The following is a 17476-nucleotide window of genomic DNA, read 5'->3' as shown; positions in this document are numbered from 1 at the left end:
GAATGCCTGGGTTAAAGCTCCAGAACTGTCAAAAATTTTAAAAGGAGCCAAGAGCATTTCAAACTATTTGGGATGCTAAGGCAGGAGGATCACTTCAGCCCTGGGCAACAAAATGAAACCCCATTTCTTTAAAGAAAGAAAGAAATATTAAAAGGAAAAAAGTTATTCTTTTGGGGGAGAGTACTAGGGATTGAACCCAGGGGAGCTTTAACACAAAGCTATATCCCTAGTCCTTCTCATATTTTATTTTATTTTTTGGGGGGTACTAGGGATTGAACTGAGGGGCACTTGACCACTGAGCCACATCCCCAGCCATTTTTTGTATTTATTTAGAGACAAAGTCTCACTGAGTTGCTTAGTTCCTCACTTTTTTTTTTTTTTTGCTGAGGCTGGCTTTGAATTCAGGATCCTTCCACCTTAGTCTCCTAAACTGCTGGGATTACAGGCGTGCATCACAGCATCCAGCCACTTCATATTTTATTTTGAGATAGAATCTTGCTAAAATTCTGAGGCTGGCCTGGAACTTGCAATCCTCCTGCATCAGCTTCCCAAGTCACTTATAGATATGCACCATGGCACCTGGCTTCTAAATTTTTCTTCTGTACCGTTGATGTTGGAACATCAATGATATTTTTTGTCTCTCTAGTAAGTTGTAAGCCCTTTGAGGGTAGTAAAGGCATATACTTTGTCTTTGTGTTCCCAGTATGTTTCAGTGCCAACAATTCATAAACACTTAATAGAAAATTGATGGATTAATGAATGAAGGATGGAGAGAAGTGGATTGGATTTTCTCATTTCTTATGTTCTCCCAAACATTATTTATTCCTTGCCCCTCCTGGAGCTCATACCTCAAAGTTATCCTCTTACCTACCTCCCGTGAGCAAACTTGTGAGATGCCATCTGGTTTTCTCTTTACCACATTCAGGGTGTAATTGATCCAGGGCACCAGCTTGACAAGGGTAAGGGAAAGGACATGGGTGGAAGACGTTCTGTTCCCTGTATCAGTACTTCTGCCCTGCCTGGGTCTGAGCCACTTGGCTCAAGCCTTCCTCACCATGTCAGTGAATCAAGCTGGAGAGAATATGTCCTTTGAGGTACCGCAGTGCTAAAGCTTCTACTTGCATCTCTGGTGTTAAGTTGCTTCTCAAAGGACTCAGATTGATGAATTGGAAATTTGAAAATTGTGTATTTATTTATTCATTTTAAATGTGGGGAATCTATGAGCCAAGATGATTCCCCAAAAGAGGAATTTTTTTTTTTTTAAAGAGAGAGAGAGAGAGAGAGAGAGAGAGAGAGAATTTTTAATATTTATTTTTTAGTTCTCGGCGGACACAACATCTTTGTATGTGGTGCTGAGGATCAAACCCGGGCCGCAGGCATGCCAGGCGAGCTCGCTACTGCTTTGAGCCACATTCGCAGCCCGAAAATTGTGTATTTAAATATTGACAAGTGGCAATAGTGATGTTTAGCAAATTTACAGTAGAAAGTGAGAAGGAGCCTAGGTGGAATACCACCTAAAACACTGACTCAATCACAAATGATTACCAAGAGCTTCCTAATGATTCAGTGATGAACAAAAGAATCATCTACCTTAATGGAGCTTACAGGAGGGGGAAACAGCAACAGAATAAAATTCAATTGTTTCATAGCACTTATAGTGTGCTAGGCACTTTACATATATTAATTCATTTCATTATTTTAGCTCAGTGTAGTCCTCTTATTATTACTATTTACAAATGAGTGATAGGATGTATTTTATAGTTATAAACTGATAAGGAGGCATGCAGGGAATATAGGGGTTAGGGAGGAAGCACAGCAGGAAAACCTATAGTCCTAAAGGGCAGGGAAGATTCTTTGAATATGAGAGGTGGAAATGGAGATCTAAGGGGTGAGACGAGTAGACAAAAATGTCTGAAGGAAAGTAACTGCAGGCAATGGAAACAGCAGATGAAAGATGTTCAAGGAACTGAAAGGAGGAAGAGCCTGGGATGAGGCAGGAGAGGTAGGCAGGGGCTAGAGCCCTTAGGTTTATTTCTCTGACTTCAAATAGTATGAGGTCAGGGAAGCAGAGAGAGTTGAGATTTCTTTATCTGAAAGCAAAAACAAGCAAGCAAAAACCAAGATGATGGACAAGAGCACTGTAGTATCCCAATGGTTGTAACTCTCCAATTCCAGGTCTGCTGGAAGGAACTGCCCTCTGTAGATTAAGTACAAATGACAAAGAATATTACACACAATGAATATTGCTGTGAGCATAATTTGTTCCCCTCACTTGAAAGGAAGTGTGAATTGCTGAAATAAGTGAAACAAAGGTAATAATTGTCAAAGGACAAAACCATAACAATTTGATGATTTATTTTTAATTCCAGAATTGGGCAACACTTCATTCCATAAAGTAGAATAGTGTTCCAATAGGCAGGGCAAAGGAAGTTGGTTCTATAGAGGAGGGCTTGAAGAAAGCAGAAACAAAAACTAAAGTAAATAGCTCCTTTCAGTTATTTTTCTTATAAGAGGAGGACAGAGAGAAAAACTACAATAATGACTAATAAATCAACATGAGGTTACTTATTTGGCATAAGGGTTAAGGCAGAGGGCACTTCATTACTGCCAATTAAAACTGGCTTGTTGGGCTGGGGATGGAGCTCAATGGCAGAACACTTCCTTCGCATGTGCCAGGTCTTGGGTTCAATCCCCAGTATTGCAAAACAAAACAAAACAACAACAACAACAAAGAAACATCCTGGGCCTATGACTGTTATCTCTAATCCAGATTCCTAGGAAGGACAGATAAACAGTTTAGCTCCAGCTTGGTGACCTGGAACTTTAACAGGAATAACACAATTTTGATATTCAGCCTGGTCTATGCAGCAGGTTAATTTAAAACAATGACCTCCTGTAATTTTTATGTAACAGTTTTTGGAGCATTTATTGTGCTTCAAGATTGAACCAGGCACTTTTAGATAAATCTCCCCACAAATGTCCCACATTACAAATACAAAAGCAAAGGCCTCGAATTACATAATTTTTATAAGATCCTCTCCATCCAAATTTGTCCTGCCTACTGAGCATTCCCCCTTGAGTTTCCTGTTGCCAGGTGTGTTGAGCAATGAGTCTCTCTGGGTTTGCTCAGTGGTTGAGTTGGAACTGGAACCCAGGGCTGACTCCAAAACTCACAGTGTTGATGACCCTTTAATGCTGCCTTCCCTTCTTAAAACAAGTGACAACTCCTAATTCTATAAATAACATGACATTGTCTCTTCAGGTCCTTTCTGGGTGAGGAAAGCGCTTTTTATAGCTTGGGATTGCTTCTTTTTCATGGTCTCTTCCAGCACCAGTTAATCCTACCCAGTTTTGTCCTTCACTGTCCTTACACTGACTGTATTCCTAGTTTTCCTCCTTGCTAGACAACTAACTCCATGAGACCACATAGTATTGGTCTGTGTGTGCCAGCAAAGAAATTTCACTCCTCCCCAAGTCTGCCTACCTTTCTATAAATAATTGTTCTCTTTCCTCAGGCCTTTGAGTAGTTTGGTCACCTAACTCAGGCGCGCGCGCGCGCACACACACACACACACACACACACGCGCGGCAGGGGGTTGGGTAGTGGCAACATAAGTGACCTTGCAAAGGTATCTAACCCACTGGGGACAGAATTAGCAAACCTGAAACCTCTGCAAATATTTGGCTTCCTCCCACATTCCTCCTGAAGCTGCTGAATCCCTCGCGTCGACCTCACCCAGTACCCTTTTAGCTCGCTCGCCATACAAAGCCCAATCCGCCCATCTCTTCTTTGCAAACCCAGAGAACTTCATTCCCCATGTTGAAACTCGGCGGTGGCGGTGGCGGTGGCGGGCAGGACTGGGCATGCTCAGTGACAGGGACAGGTCTGGGAGGCGAGGAAGCTACATTTGAAGTCGCGCGGCCCAGGGATCAGGGGGAGGTGGGCGGCTGGGGCCCCGGCTGGGGGTGCACGGAGACCCCAGATTCCGTGCCCAGGGCCAGCATGCTCCAGGCAGGCGCTGCAGGGAGGGCGCGCGAGGGGGAGGGCGTGGAGGAGGTGGGGGAGTCAGCGGGAGGAGGGGAGGAGCGCTGGGCTCGCCATCCCCGGGCGCCGGCTCTGCGGCTGCTGAATCGGAAGCCGCAGGGAGGATCTGAGGAAATAAAGACGACCGAGAATGACCTCCAGGGAGGCCGCTTGAGCCGGGGCCCGCGCGCTGTCCCGCCAGCCCCGAGCATGGGCGACCGCGGCGGGCAGCCGGAGCGCTCAGCCTCGCACACCCCAGGGGCGCCCGCGGGCACCAGCACAGCCCTCGTGAACGGGCTGCTGCACAACGGCTTCCACCCGCCTCCAATCCAGCCGCCGCTCGTTTGCAGCCGGGGCCCCTCGGGCGGCGGCGACGCGGCGCCCCCACGCCTCCCGCTCCTGTCGGAGCTCCAGCCACAGCCGCTGCTTGCTCAGCATGACTCTCCGGCCAAGAAATGCCGGCTGCGGAGGAGGATGGACTCCGGGAGGAAGAACAGGCCGCGTAAGTCCCGCCCGGAGGGGAGCATCAGCGCGAAGTAGGCGCAGCGCGCTGGGACCGGGAACGGCGGGAGCAAGCACCGCAGTGCACTCTGTGCGCCCCAGCACCTGCGGTCCAGGGACTGCAAGGAGGGAATGCTCGGGAATGACTCTTTCCCCAGGGGTGCCAACCATTGATTGAGCCTGCTTCTTGTTTGGTCCTGTCCGCTTAATGGGCCGACTGGACCTGGTCTTGAGCTGGTCCTTAGGTCACTGCTCTATAAAAGGCGAACGCACTGCCCACCCTTCTAATTGGTCCCTGGGAATTGCACGCCTGTGAGCAATTGGTGGAGTCCGGGAGTGGGGATAGAGCGGGCGCATCTTTCTGGGATTGCAGCTCGGACGACCAGCTAGCCCTTTGAATCACAGAGTAACCGCCAGTAACTTGGGTCTACTGGAGAGCTCAAGTCTGGAGGCGTGGAGTTGAACAACCCCCTCCCCCCAAAATTACAGCGTATCAAACACTGTTCACAGCCAATAAGAGGGCCTGTTGGGAGGGACACACCCACTGATACCATGTGGGCCGGAACAATGTGGACCAATGAGGATTGCAGGTGGATTTTTTTTTTTTTTTCTGGGAAGAAGGTGGGTAGAGTTATGGGTTTATAATTGTAATGAACAGTGCAGAGAGCCGAAGTGCGTTATTTCACAATCGGTAACTTGTATATATAATGGTAGTTTGTAAAGGGTACCTATCCCACTGGACGTTCTGGGATGTAAATTTGTAGGTCGAGTTTACGACTTTTTTCTTATCTGAGCCGAACCTCATTGAACTTGTTACCTCTTTGTGTCTTTAATGAAGCTTATAAATGGCAGAAAGCAAAGTAAGTAGAATGCATGCAAGTAAATGATTGCATTCAAACTTTCATCTTTTGCACATGACTATTCTTTGGATATAGGAAAGTTGTTATGTAGATTTTGGATTTCTGTAAAAGTTTAGTATTTGGTAAACAGCACAACACCTTCACTTTTCGCGGTTTATTTTTTATTGTCTCCTTTTGACTCAAGTTTTCTGTATTGAATTAAAGTTTCCAGGACTTTGTGAAGTCTTTTAACGTGACTTTAGGTGAATCCAATGCTTGTATTTTATAGATCTGAAATGTTAAGGTTGCAAGTTAAAGTTTTGTGTGGAGCTTTGAAACCACGCAGCAATTTTAGTTGTAGTTGTAAGAAAGGCATGTTGCACCTAGATTTTTCTTTACTTTTGTTTTTGATCCTTGTTAAAAAATGAATTTCTTTTTATGGACTTAATATCGATTGTTTATGGTTTATTAATCTGTTTTACTTCTTTTGAAACCACATTTTAGTTATTTCTCTGATCTATATTTACAAATATAGAGATTGCAACAAAAAATAGCTAAAATATAATGAAAGAGAACTGCATTGAGTTTTTGTTTAGTATTAACTCTAATGTTTTTTTGTTTTGGGTAGTGGGGATTGAACCCAAGGGCAATTAACCTATTGAGCTACATTCTCACCCCTTTTTATTATTTTATTTTTTCATTTTGAGACAGAGTCTAGCTAAATTGCTTAGGGCCTTGCTAAATTTGAGGCTGACTTTGAACTTTCAATCCTCCTGCCTCAGCCTTCCCAGACTCTCCAATTGCTGGGATTACAGGTGTGTGCGCTGCACCCAGCTCAAATGGTGTGTTTGAGGATACAACACCTCTTAAAATAACTTTTAAGGAATTTAAAGTATGACAAGAAAAAAATCTGTACATGTTTAATGTAAATGCACTTTCTTTTCCAAATATTTTTGTTCTAGAGTGGGTTAAATACATGCACCCATACTCTTTGGGTCAAGTAAATATTAGTTTGTAGACAAAAAAATTAACCTAAGCCTTAACTTGGTGCTTTAAACCAATAGGAATTATTTTAATACACAAGAAAATATAACTTACTGCTGTGTGCTTTGTGTCAGAAACTAAATTGGTGTATTTCTTACAAAAATAAAAATATTCTTTTAAGTAGCCATGAGAATTATTTACAGTTTTAAAAGGATTCATCAAATTGGCTTTTCATTATCCTACCATGTTTTCTTTTCTCAGATTTGAACAAACATTTCTAAAATAAAGTTTACAGGGTTCAGGGGAATCACATCTGCACATTTTACTACCAATATTTCTTCTAAAACTGGATTTACATATTTGTAATCCCAGTGACTTAGAGGCTGAGGCAGGAGGATTGTAAATTCATGGCTAGTCTTTGCAATTTAGCAAGGCCCTAAGAAACTTATGCCATATCGTAAAATGTAAAATAAAAAAAAAGGCTGCAATATAGCTCAGTCATAGAGTGCCCCTGGGTTCAATCCCCAGTATTGAAAAAAAGAAAAAGAAAGAAAGAAACAAACAAACAAATACTGGGTTTAATTTTTTTTTTACCTTGCCTATTAACATTCATATATCTTTTTATAAAAAAGAAATATTGTTCAATCATTTGGTACTTTGATAAAGAGGCATGTATTTAGATGTAAGCATGTTTCTATTTTCAGATAACTGACAAATTTTACATGAACAATTATTGCAAAAAATAGTTGGGTCCTTTAAATGTGAACTTTAAAAATATGCTGGTGGTAAAGCATCAAACTGGACAAATAATTAATTTTTACTTACTAGTTTACAACATGAAATGCCTGCCCCTATTCAAACTAGAGGCATTAAGATATATTTGTGTGGATAGATGTATTTCTATTTGTAATAATATGCATTAAAATATTGCAGGCGTGAAATGATGAATGGAACAATGAAAAACAATTCCATATTTTTAGATTATTTAAAAAATTGAAGCCTGACTGCTCAGTGCAAACTATTCACCATTCTGTAATCTAAAAATTAGATTCGGAAGCTAAAGTTATAGCTCAGTGGTAGAGCACAAATTTAGCATGTACAAGGCCCTGCGTTCAATCCCCAGCACTCCTCCCAAAAGAAAAATATGTGAATATATGCATTTGATGTCACAGAAAAAAAAATGGTACAGTGACATCATCATCTCATTGAAATAACTATTTCCATTTCTACAGCTGACTTTGGCAAAAGACTTTCCATGGAGTTTCCATAAAGTATCAGTAGGGAGATTCCTTGTCTACTTCTTGCATTGATTCTTTGAAGCACCTCTAAATAACACCTCATAGGTCAGTTCGTGTGTCAAATACTTTGAAACTATGATTGTTCTGACAAAGATGCTGTGAATGCCTAATGTGTAGTATAAAACCAGCCACCTAAAGGACTTGGATTTGAAACTCAGCTTGATCATCAGAGCCCATTACTTGACCTTTATGTTTGTTTCAATACTAATAAAGTGGAAATAATACTACTACAGTGGAGTTGATGTGAGGACAAAACTAGCTAATATATGTAAAGAATTTAGATTCCTGTGTGGAATGTAGCCATTATTTATACATGTCAGCTGTCATAACCATCACCACACTAAGTACTGCCCACCCTTAATCCACAGAACATGACAATTGAGCTGGCAGATATAACCTTAAACTGACTTTTTTTTCTTTTCCTATTTTCCCCCCATTAGGGATTAAACCCAGGGGTGTTTTACCATTGAACCACATTCCCCATCCTTTTTATTTTTATTTATTTTTTAAAATTTTGACACAGGAGTTCACTAAATTGCTGAGGCTGGCCTCAAACTTGTGATCCTCCTGCCTCAGCTTCCCAAGTTGCTGAGATTACAGGTGTGTGTCACTATGCCTGGTTATGCATCCAGTTTTTTAATTACTAGTTCAAACATTGTGGTTTTGATTCTTGATTAGACTTGGAATATTTTACTGTATTAGAAAGCAATTTTTGTACATAACTCTTTTTTTTGGTTTAAATATTTATTTATTCTAATTTGTTATATATGACAGCAGAATGCATTTCAATTCATAGTACACATATAGACACAATTTTTCACATCTCTGGTTGTACACAAAGTAGAGTTACACCATTTGTGTCTTCATACGTGTACTTGGGTAATGATGTCCATCGCATTCCATCATCTTTCCTACGCCCCGTCCCTTCCCTTTAGCCTATCTAAAGTTCCTCCCTTCCCCCCATGATCTGCCCCCATCCTCGTTACAGATCATCACAGAAAACATTTAGCCTTTGCTTTTGGGATGGTATACATAATTCTTTCTAATAAATTATTTTCTAAGATAGGTGAATACACTTGACCCAGAGAGTCTGGGTCCATGTATTTAACCCACTCTAGATCAAAAATATTTGGAAAAGAAAGTGCATTTACATTAAACATGTACAGATTTTTCTCTTGTCATTATTTCCTAAATAATGCTGCCTAAAAACTATTCATATAGTATTTGCTTTGTGTTGGATATTACAGATAATCTAGAGCTGATTTAAAGTATATGAGCCAGACACATTGGAACACCTTTGATCCCCAATACTCTGGAGACTGAGGCAGGAGGATTGGAAGTTCAAGGCCAGTCTCCACAACTTAGCGAGATCCTATCTCAAAATAAAAATTGAAAAATGGGTAGGGATGTAGTTCAGTGGTAGAGTACCCATGGGTTCAATCCTGAGTGCTACAATAAATAAATAAATATAAATAAATAAAAGTATACAAGAGAATTGCATAGTTTATATGCAAATACTGTGCTATTTTATTTAAGGGATTTGAGTGTTCGAGAATTTTGGTATCTCTGAAGAGTCTTGGAACCAATTCTCCCATGGATTCAAAAGAATGATTTTCAAGTTTGTCAATTACATTATGAATGGTACAATGTACATTTGAAGTAAGGATTAAGAGTTTAAGGCCCAGGTGTCCAGGGTCTAAATGTTTAAAGATCAGGATTCTGTTAAACGCGTGAACACCACTTTTCCTCCAAAAGACCTGTAAGTGAATTTCAACATTAATACAGAACATATTTTATTTGGTTTGGTAACCAAAGATGGAAGTAATGTTTTAATTCTTAACATATGGGATATTTAACAAGTGAGCTAAACAAAGCCCATCATAGTTTTGGAGACAGAATAAGTAGGGAAAGAAAGAAGTATTGGTTTTAACTGACAGGTTTTTGTTTTTGTAACAGTCTGACTCTTAATATTTTGTGTGTGGTACATGGATGTGTGTGTGTGTGTGTGTGTGTGTGTGTGTGAGAGAGAGAGAGAGAGAGAGAAAATACAAATTACCATAAATAGATCAGGGTTTGACTTATATATTCAATTACATGTGCTTTAGCTTTAACATGAAAGAATGAAAGACAGTATTCATCTTGGGATCACAATATTCTGAATCAGTTATGGAAACTGTTTGGTGTACCCAGTGTGGTGTACAGAATTTTTAAGTAGACCTTTTCTCTAGATAGTGCAGTTGTCAAGATTGGTATCTCATTACCTAATTCATGGCATCTTTTAGATGCTTAGAATTGGTTAGTCACATGTGTGCATGTGTGTGAATGAGTGTGTGCATTTGTATGCGTATTTTCTCCTTGGGAATGTATTTGAGAGCAGCATATGATTCAAAAGGGTGGGACTGTTATTTTTAGAGACAGTTACATTAAATTATGATCTCTGTAGTTTGGAAAGAGGGTGGAAACTCGTGACAACAGTGGGTCCTTAAAGTAACAGCTTTGATTCAGGGAGTAATGTGGGTAACTATTATTGAGCAATGGCTGAGTGCCCCTTGTTCTGAATGTGCTTTAACAAACACATATGTGTATTCTCGTTTTATTTATTTATTTATTTATTTGGTACTGGGGGTTGAACCCAGGGATGTCTAACCACTGAGCCACATTCCTAGCCCTTTTTATTTTTTATTTTGAGATGGGTCTCACTAAATTGCTTAAGGTCTTACTAAGTTGCTGAGGTTAGCCTGAAACTTGTGATCCTCCTGCCTCAGCCTCTCAGTCACTGGGATTACAGACTTGCGCTACCATACCTGGCCAGTAGGACCCAAATTTAAACTCAAGCCTATTTCCACTGCCAGCTGACTTCTACCACAATAAGACTATTACTTATGTTGGGAATAGGAAATTTGGTTTGTAAAAATTTCTGAAAAGATAGATATATGCTATCTGTACAACTTTGGCAACGAGCTCACCTATGTGTCTAAGGGAGTAAAACAACCAATATGAAGGAGAACTTAACTTGTTATGTGACAGGCACCAACCACTTTACATGGGTTATTTTATCAAATATTCCCAGCACCCTGTGAGATGAGTACTATTATTTTACTGAGAGCTCAGGGTTTTGACTCTGCTGCGTAGGATCCTGGTAAGTTCCCAGGAAGTAAGCATTCTGCAGTGGAAAGATCTTTGGAGCCATCAGAGCTGAATTCAAGTTCTCATTTCAATACTTACTAGCACTATGGCCTTAGGTGAGATACCTTCTGAAAGGAAGCTTCCCTAATGCCTGCTGATGTTTCTAGAAGCTGGGTATATGGTCTGTGTCTTGATCTTGTTGTCACATTCATGGATTACCCCATTGCAAGTCCACTTAGTCAATAAGAAGAATGTGTAATTTATTTGTCTGCTAATGTAGTGTCAGGACAAAGTTATTTTTTAAAAAAAGGAAGTGTCTTCCTTTGATCTTGACTGTTATCTTAGCCCTGGAGTGAGACAAATATGCACAAGAGATGAAAAGGATTAGAAAGATGAACACTTTTCCTCTCTAAGAGCCACATGAATTGAACAAGACTTCAGAATTCAGAACATCTGCATCTAGTTCTTAGGTCATCTTTTAAGCCTATTCTCTAGGGATTGGGAAAAATGGGCTTGCCATCTTCATTCTGGCCAATGATGAATGAGATGGATATTTCTGCCCGTTGCCTTTAGTATTAGCAGGTGGGCCTTCTTCACCCTTTGCTAAATCTGAGGCTGTAGAAACTTTTTAGATAGGGGAGGTTCAGAACAGATGACCTGCATGAACCTCTGTAAACTGTAGTCAGCCCGGGCAGTGCCAGTTACTTGGAAACCTCTGGAGTTTCTATACAAACAACTTCTTTATAGCCCCAGGTAGGTTGTCTAGGTGTGAAAGAGGCAGGGATGGATTCAGTTGACCTTAAGTCTGATATGAATCAGCAGTATAGTGAGGGTTGGAGCAAAATGTAAGTACTTCATAAACATTAGCCATTATTATTGGTGGTGGCATTAGATTTTCTTCCTTATACTATGGATCTGCCTTGCTGTAAATTCTGTTCCTTGAGGATACAATATATCTTATCCATCTTTTACAGTACAGCACATTAAATATTTAATGATAGCTGTATTGTCATAACTCTGGAACCTACCCTCTGAAGAGTCAAGTCCTGTATACTTTCCTGCTAGATTCCCCTATGTGGAGTTGTATTACATGGCTGGCAAGATTTAAAGCAAGACTGGAAGAGGGCTTTTGGGGATTGTTATAAAGCAGATCAAAGAAGTATTGACCTAGGTGACCTTGAACTCTGAGATTTAATCATTCCTGTGAGGTCTATAGGAACTAATGAGATTTTACTCCTTTGGGCCAGGCACCATGCTAGACTCTGGATGTGATATCCAGTTTCACATGACTCTAAGCTGAGCGTAACTTGAAGCAAGTTGCCTAATTTGATTTTACTCAGATGCCATAGTAGTTCCAGAAGTCAAGAAACTGCATGGGAGTGTTAGTTGATTCTGTTTGCTATTCATACTTACCCAACTCCATATTTTTTAAATTTAAATTTTAATTAATTTATTTTGAGATGAGGTCTTGCTCTATTGCCCAGACTGGCCTCAAACTAGTGGTCCTCTTGCCTTAACCTCTAAGTAGCTGGGATTACAGACACACACCACCATATCTGTCCGCAACTATTACCTATGTTTGATGAAAAAAAAATGAAATGGATGTTATATACTAAAAAGGTAGTATAAGTCTGGATGGTCCTTTTCCTTTTGCAGAAAGTGTTCACTATGAGAAAGGGTCCAAATGTGATTTATTCTTTGGGGTCACCATGTAATATTTCATTAGCATTTTTTAATAGTAATAGGGGTACCATAATTAATTATGTCAGGACCATAGACATATACTGGAATTATCCTAGGCAAATTACAGTGATGTTTTTCCTGCCTCTGGGATCTGATCATATAGAAGTTTTCCTAACTCTGCACTCAAGATGGGCTGGGGTTGTAGCTCACTGGCAGAGCGTTCACCTAGTATGTGTAAGGCACTGTGTTTGATCCTTAGTACCATATAAAAATAAACAATTAAAATCAAGGCATTCTTTCCATCTATAACTACAAAATTTTTTTTTAAAAAAAGATCTTTGGATGGGGGGTGGGTGGGGAGATGTAACTCAGTGATAAAGCACCCCTGGGTTTGGTCATCAGTACCAAAAAAATAAATAAACAAGATCTTTGGCTATGATAGGTATATTTACATCATGGAAATTAGCAAACAACTGAAAATCAAAGCTTTATTTTCACTTTTTAACCCCAAAGGCATCGACAGGAGTTTTTTTAGGAAAGTAGATACATATTCAACACAGAAAGGGGACAGTGTCATCAAGAGAGATGCCTTTAGAGTAAAGCAAGGAATAAACATCATGCAGACTATCTCCAGAGGTCAAGACAGCCAAGGGTTTTATTTTCAGAGATCTAATTGTTAAACAGTGACCAGCCCACAGTGACTGGGACACACAGTTCACAGAAAGGCTCAAAGAAAAGTCCTAAAGGGCATAAGTAATACCAACTGAAGTACTGAAGCATTTGAGGTAGAGAATTGGAGGAAAGGTCAACAACATGCCCTTTGCTAAGTATGACTATCCGAGAAGATGAGAAGTTAGTTAAACATTTTTTTTTTTTGATACTAGGGACTGAACTCGGGGGCACTTAACCACTGAGCCACATAAAAGCCCTTTTCATTTTTTATTTTGAGACAGGGTATTATCAGCCTCCCATTCTCCCTCTTAAATTCCTACCCCAGAGATAGTTGGGCTCAGCGCTGAACTAACCAGTAGGTAGACCAAACAGGTATTATTAGCGTGCTATACATGCAACAGCGGTTCCAAAGAAAGGAGAAAAAATAACATGCGTGTCTTTTTGTTTTGTTTTGCTTTGTACTGGGGCTTGAAACCAGGGGTTCTTTACCACGGAGCTACGTCTCCAGTCCTTTTTATTTTTTACTTTGAGACAGGATCTCACTAAGTTGCTGAAGCTGCCCTTGAACTTGGGATCCTCCAGCCTCTGCCTCCCCAGTCTCTGGGATTACAGGCATGCTTTCACCACACTTGCTGTGAATGACTTGAATTCAGCTACTTGTTTATTATGGTTTGGGGAACACCAAAATTTTTCTTTAAATAAACAGATATAAATCTGGCGCCAATTGGGCCTTGTATCTTTCTCAGGTGATATATAATTTATTTATTGCTGCTGAAATGTCAGGGTGGAGTTGTTAGAATATCTTTATTTTACGTTTCTTATTAGGGTAGGCAGGTTAAAATTTGTCCTCACCAAGCAGGAAAGGAGCTTGGTCTGTCTGGTTTCATACACAGATTTGGGAGGCAGAATAGGGACTTCCCCAGTTTAGACCTGTTTGAATTTTGCTTCAAAGATAACTGATTCTGTGCCACTTGTCTTTTCACTGTCCTAAATGAGTATTTGGAGAGTGTTTGGGTTTATAATTTTTTTTCATTTAAGTAAATTTTAAACATTAAACAAAACTAGAGAACATAGTATAATGAACTGCCAAGTACTCACCACTCAGCTTCTTTAATTATCAAATAGTGTTTGATCTTATTTTATTTCTTCTATAAAATGGCCAACCTTGTGGACTGGGGATGTACCTCAGTGGTGCAGCACTTACATAGCATGCGTAAGGCCCTGGGTTCAATCCTCAGCACTGAAAAAAGAAAAAGAAAAGCATAAATGCCCAACCTCCTCTCTTTCCAAACTGGATGATATTGAAGTAAATCTCAGCAATCATCTCACTTTAATATTCAATGTTTTTGTGTATATTTCTAAAAAATATGAACCCTTTAAACATATAATCATAATCTGTTATTTGCTAAAACAAGTGTCTGTATTACATCAGGTTAAAATCATAGTATTTAATAATGCACAATTAGATGAATAAATTCAGTTATCTAACTACAATTAAAGTTGTTACAGCTCACTTGTAGGCAAATAAATGAAAAATTGATGATTGTGTTGCCCCCAGAGAATCCCTTTGTTTGCTAATACCTATTGTTGTTTTATATAACTAAATTTTAAACATTTCCTCATGGACTGAGATTTCAAATCTCATTCTTGGAATGAAATAGCCTGTGCAAAAAATCTGCTTTGGGATCACCCCAAAATCACTGGACTAGAAATAATATCTTCTAATTGTTAGGGAATAAGTGGTTTTTGTCTTGACATTAAGATATCAGGAACAATATTGCCTGGTGTGGTAGCACATACATCCTCTGATCCCAGCTTCTCTGGAGGCTGGAACAGGAGAATGGCAAGATGGAGGCCAATTCTGAGCAGTTTAGTGAGAATTTATTTCAAAATAAAATAAAAGGCATGGGGTTTTAGATCAGTACTAAGAGTGCTTGCGGAGCATGTGTGAGGCCCTGTGTTCAGTCCCCAGTACAGAAAGGAAGAAGGAAGGAAGATTTTAGAAAAGCTCCACCCCTCCTTTCCTTTGAAGCCATTACAATAGGGCCAGTGGAGCAGGCAAAGATACTATTAGTCTCTTCAAGATACTATTAGGATTGAGGACTAGGCTCAAGCCCCAGAATCTGGAGTCTCTGGATTTAGAGCTAAACTGGGGGGTAATAGGAGGGGTAGTGGTAAAATGTGTGAAATTTATAATACCAGACAATTTTTGGAAAGATAACTCCTTATTTCAAAGTTAAGCACAAGAACAAAGATCTTGAGTCTATTTAGGACCAGTCTGTTTATCAAACATTCTTGGGGATCAAACCAGTTAAATATCAGTGAATTCTTATATGTGTAAATGCCAAACTGAGTTTTTCAGTTGTATGAAAATGTACTTCAAATCTTTTTTTATGCATTCCTGCCTTTTTTGACAGAGGAATATTATTTAATATATTTCAATAATTTAGAGACATTGTTAATACCCAGTTTTGTTCTATTGTGGTGCTGAGGATTGAACCCAGGGTTTTGTGCATGCCAGGCAAGCACTCTAACCACAGAGTTCCATCCCCAGCCCTGGATGAGTTCCTTTAACCTCTGTGAGTCTCAGTTTTAAGTATGTCTTGGAAGAAGCTTCTTCTGAATTGCTATGAATAGACCATTCTTTAGCAAATTTGTGGCTCTGAGGTCTCTTTTTGTCGTGCTAGGGATTGAACCTAGGGGCTTAGAAATAGTGGGCAAGTGCTTTAACACTGAACTACACCCCCAGCCCTCTGAACTCTTAAAAGTTTGGCCTGTAGGTACATGTACACAAAAAAATTGCACAAGCTCCAGTGTACCACTTCAACACACGTGTACCAGACTCAATTAAATTTTAGTCAAGCTGTAGGCATATTTGCTTGGCAACTTCTTTAACTCTGGCTTAGGTCAGTTATGTAATAACAAATAAATGGATAACCTGTCAAGCCCTCACTAATGTTTTCTTAGCATTTTAGTACTTATTAAAAGATTTGAATGGTTTTTGTTTGGTCTTTATAAAGTGAGGAGTTATTAGATATGTAATATTAAGCTTGCATGAAATATTTTCAGCAAATATATCCAAGCTACTGAATCAATTTTTATTCCTGAGATGGCAAGAAAAGATATTCAAAATACAACCTATGATTTGCATTTGCTCTGTGAATCAGGCTTGGTTTTTTTTTTTTTTTTTTTTTTTTGACCTAGGATTGAACCCAGGGGCACTTAACCACGGAGATATATCCCCAGCCCTTTTTATTTTTTATTTTGAGACAGAGTCTTGCTAAGTTGCTAAAAACCTCCCTAAATTGCCGAGGCTGGCTTTGAACTTAGAATTATCCTGCCTCAGCTTCCTGGGTTCCTAAGATTACAGGCATGTGCCACTTTGCCCAGCTGAATCAGGCTTTTTTCGATATTGTGTTAAAGTCAACAAAGCACAAAAATAAATGGGTGCTGAAGTTCATGCAACTGCTGTTTTCAACCCTAAATGACAATTTCCAGCCTTTATGTTGATCAAAACAGCACTATTGTTCTTATAATTAACTTTACGTGGGTGTGTGATGATTTGTAAAATAAAAGTGCAAAAATGATGTCACTTCTCTCTCTTTCATATGTGGGGTTCAGTATTAAAAAGTAATAAAAAAAATTCCAATGCTACAGAATCTGAAAAATCTCTCTTAATGATAGAAAAGGGAGGACACTATGCCCTCAAACTAAAGGGTCCCAGATGAGTAAAGTATCTTTTCTCTATCAAATATTACCACTAGATGTGCCTTTATTAAAAGTTGATAAAGACAGGAGCAGTGGCGCATGCTTGTAACCCCAGTGGTTTGGGAGGATGAAGCAGGAGGATTGCAAGTTCAAAGCCAGCCTCAGCAACTTAGTGAGACCCTAAGCAATTTAGTGAGACCTTGTCTCTAAAAAAACGGCTGGATGTGGCTCAGTTTAACTCCCTCTGGGTTAATCCCTGGAACAACACCCAAAAAAATTACTAGTAGAAAAACATTCACTACTAATCGTAATGACCATCACATCTGGCAATTTACCAGTGATAACTCAGAAGGCAGCTGGGAGCTGGAAGGAAGCAAACACTTGAACAATACTTCCAACACCAGTGTTGGAAAGTAATTGAAACTAGAGATGCTCAGGCTTCTTACACTTGGGAATGCTTCCATGCTCCCCCTGGGAGTTTGTTTACTCTTCACCAAAGTAACTTTTTTTTTTTAATGGTATTGAGGATCAATTCCAGAGTCTAGTGCCTGCTAAGCAAACTCTCTACCACTGAGCTACACCTCCAGTTCCCAAAGTCACATTTTTAACAGACTTACTTTTCTCCTTTCTCTGCATTCGTA

At 39.7% G+C, this 17476-nt stretch overlaps 1 protein-coding gene across 2 annotated transcripts in view; it reads left to right on the top strand.

Annotated features, from left to right (window-relative positions):
- Positions 1 to 3759: 3759 nt before the first annotated feature.
- The window catches only part of Pank1 (pantothenate kinase 1), a 64756-nt gene continuing 51039 nt past the window's right edge, over positions 3760 to 17476 (top strand). Inside the window, exon 1 of one of the 2 annotated variants that reach the window (XM_076834581.1) lies at positions 3760 to 4526. In XM_076834581.1, the coding sequence (XP_076690696.1) occupies positions 3818 to 4526 (709 nt within the window). In that variant the 5' untranslated portion in view covers positions 3760 to 3817. Of the gene's footprint in view, positions 4527 to 4761; positions 5386 to 17476 lie in introns of those variants that run through there. The other variant, XM_076834582.1, reaches the window with a different exon arrangement.

Source organism: Callospermophilus lateralis, chromosome 15 (genome assembly GCF_048772815.1).
Source record: "Callospermophilus lateralis isolate mCalLat2 chromosome 15, mCalLat2.hap1, whole genome shotgun sequence".
In the NCBI taxonomy this organism is placed as follows: Eukaryota; Metazoa; Chordata; class Mammalia; order Rodentia; family Sciuridae; genus Callospermophilus; species Callospermophilus lateralis.
The sequence above is the reverse complement of the archived record's forward strand: the minus strand, read 5'-3'. Positions and strand labels throughout refer to the sequence as shown.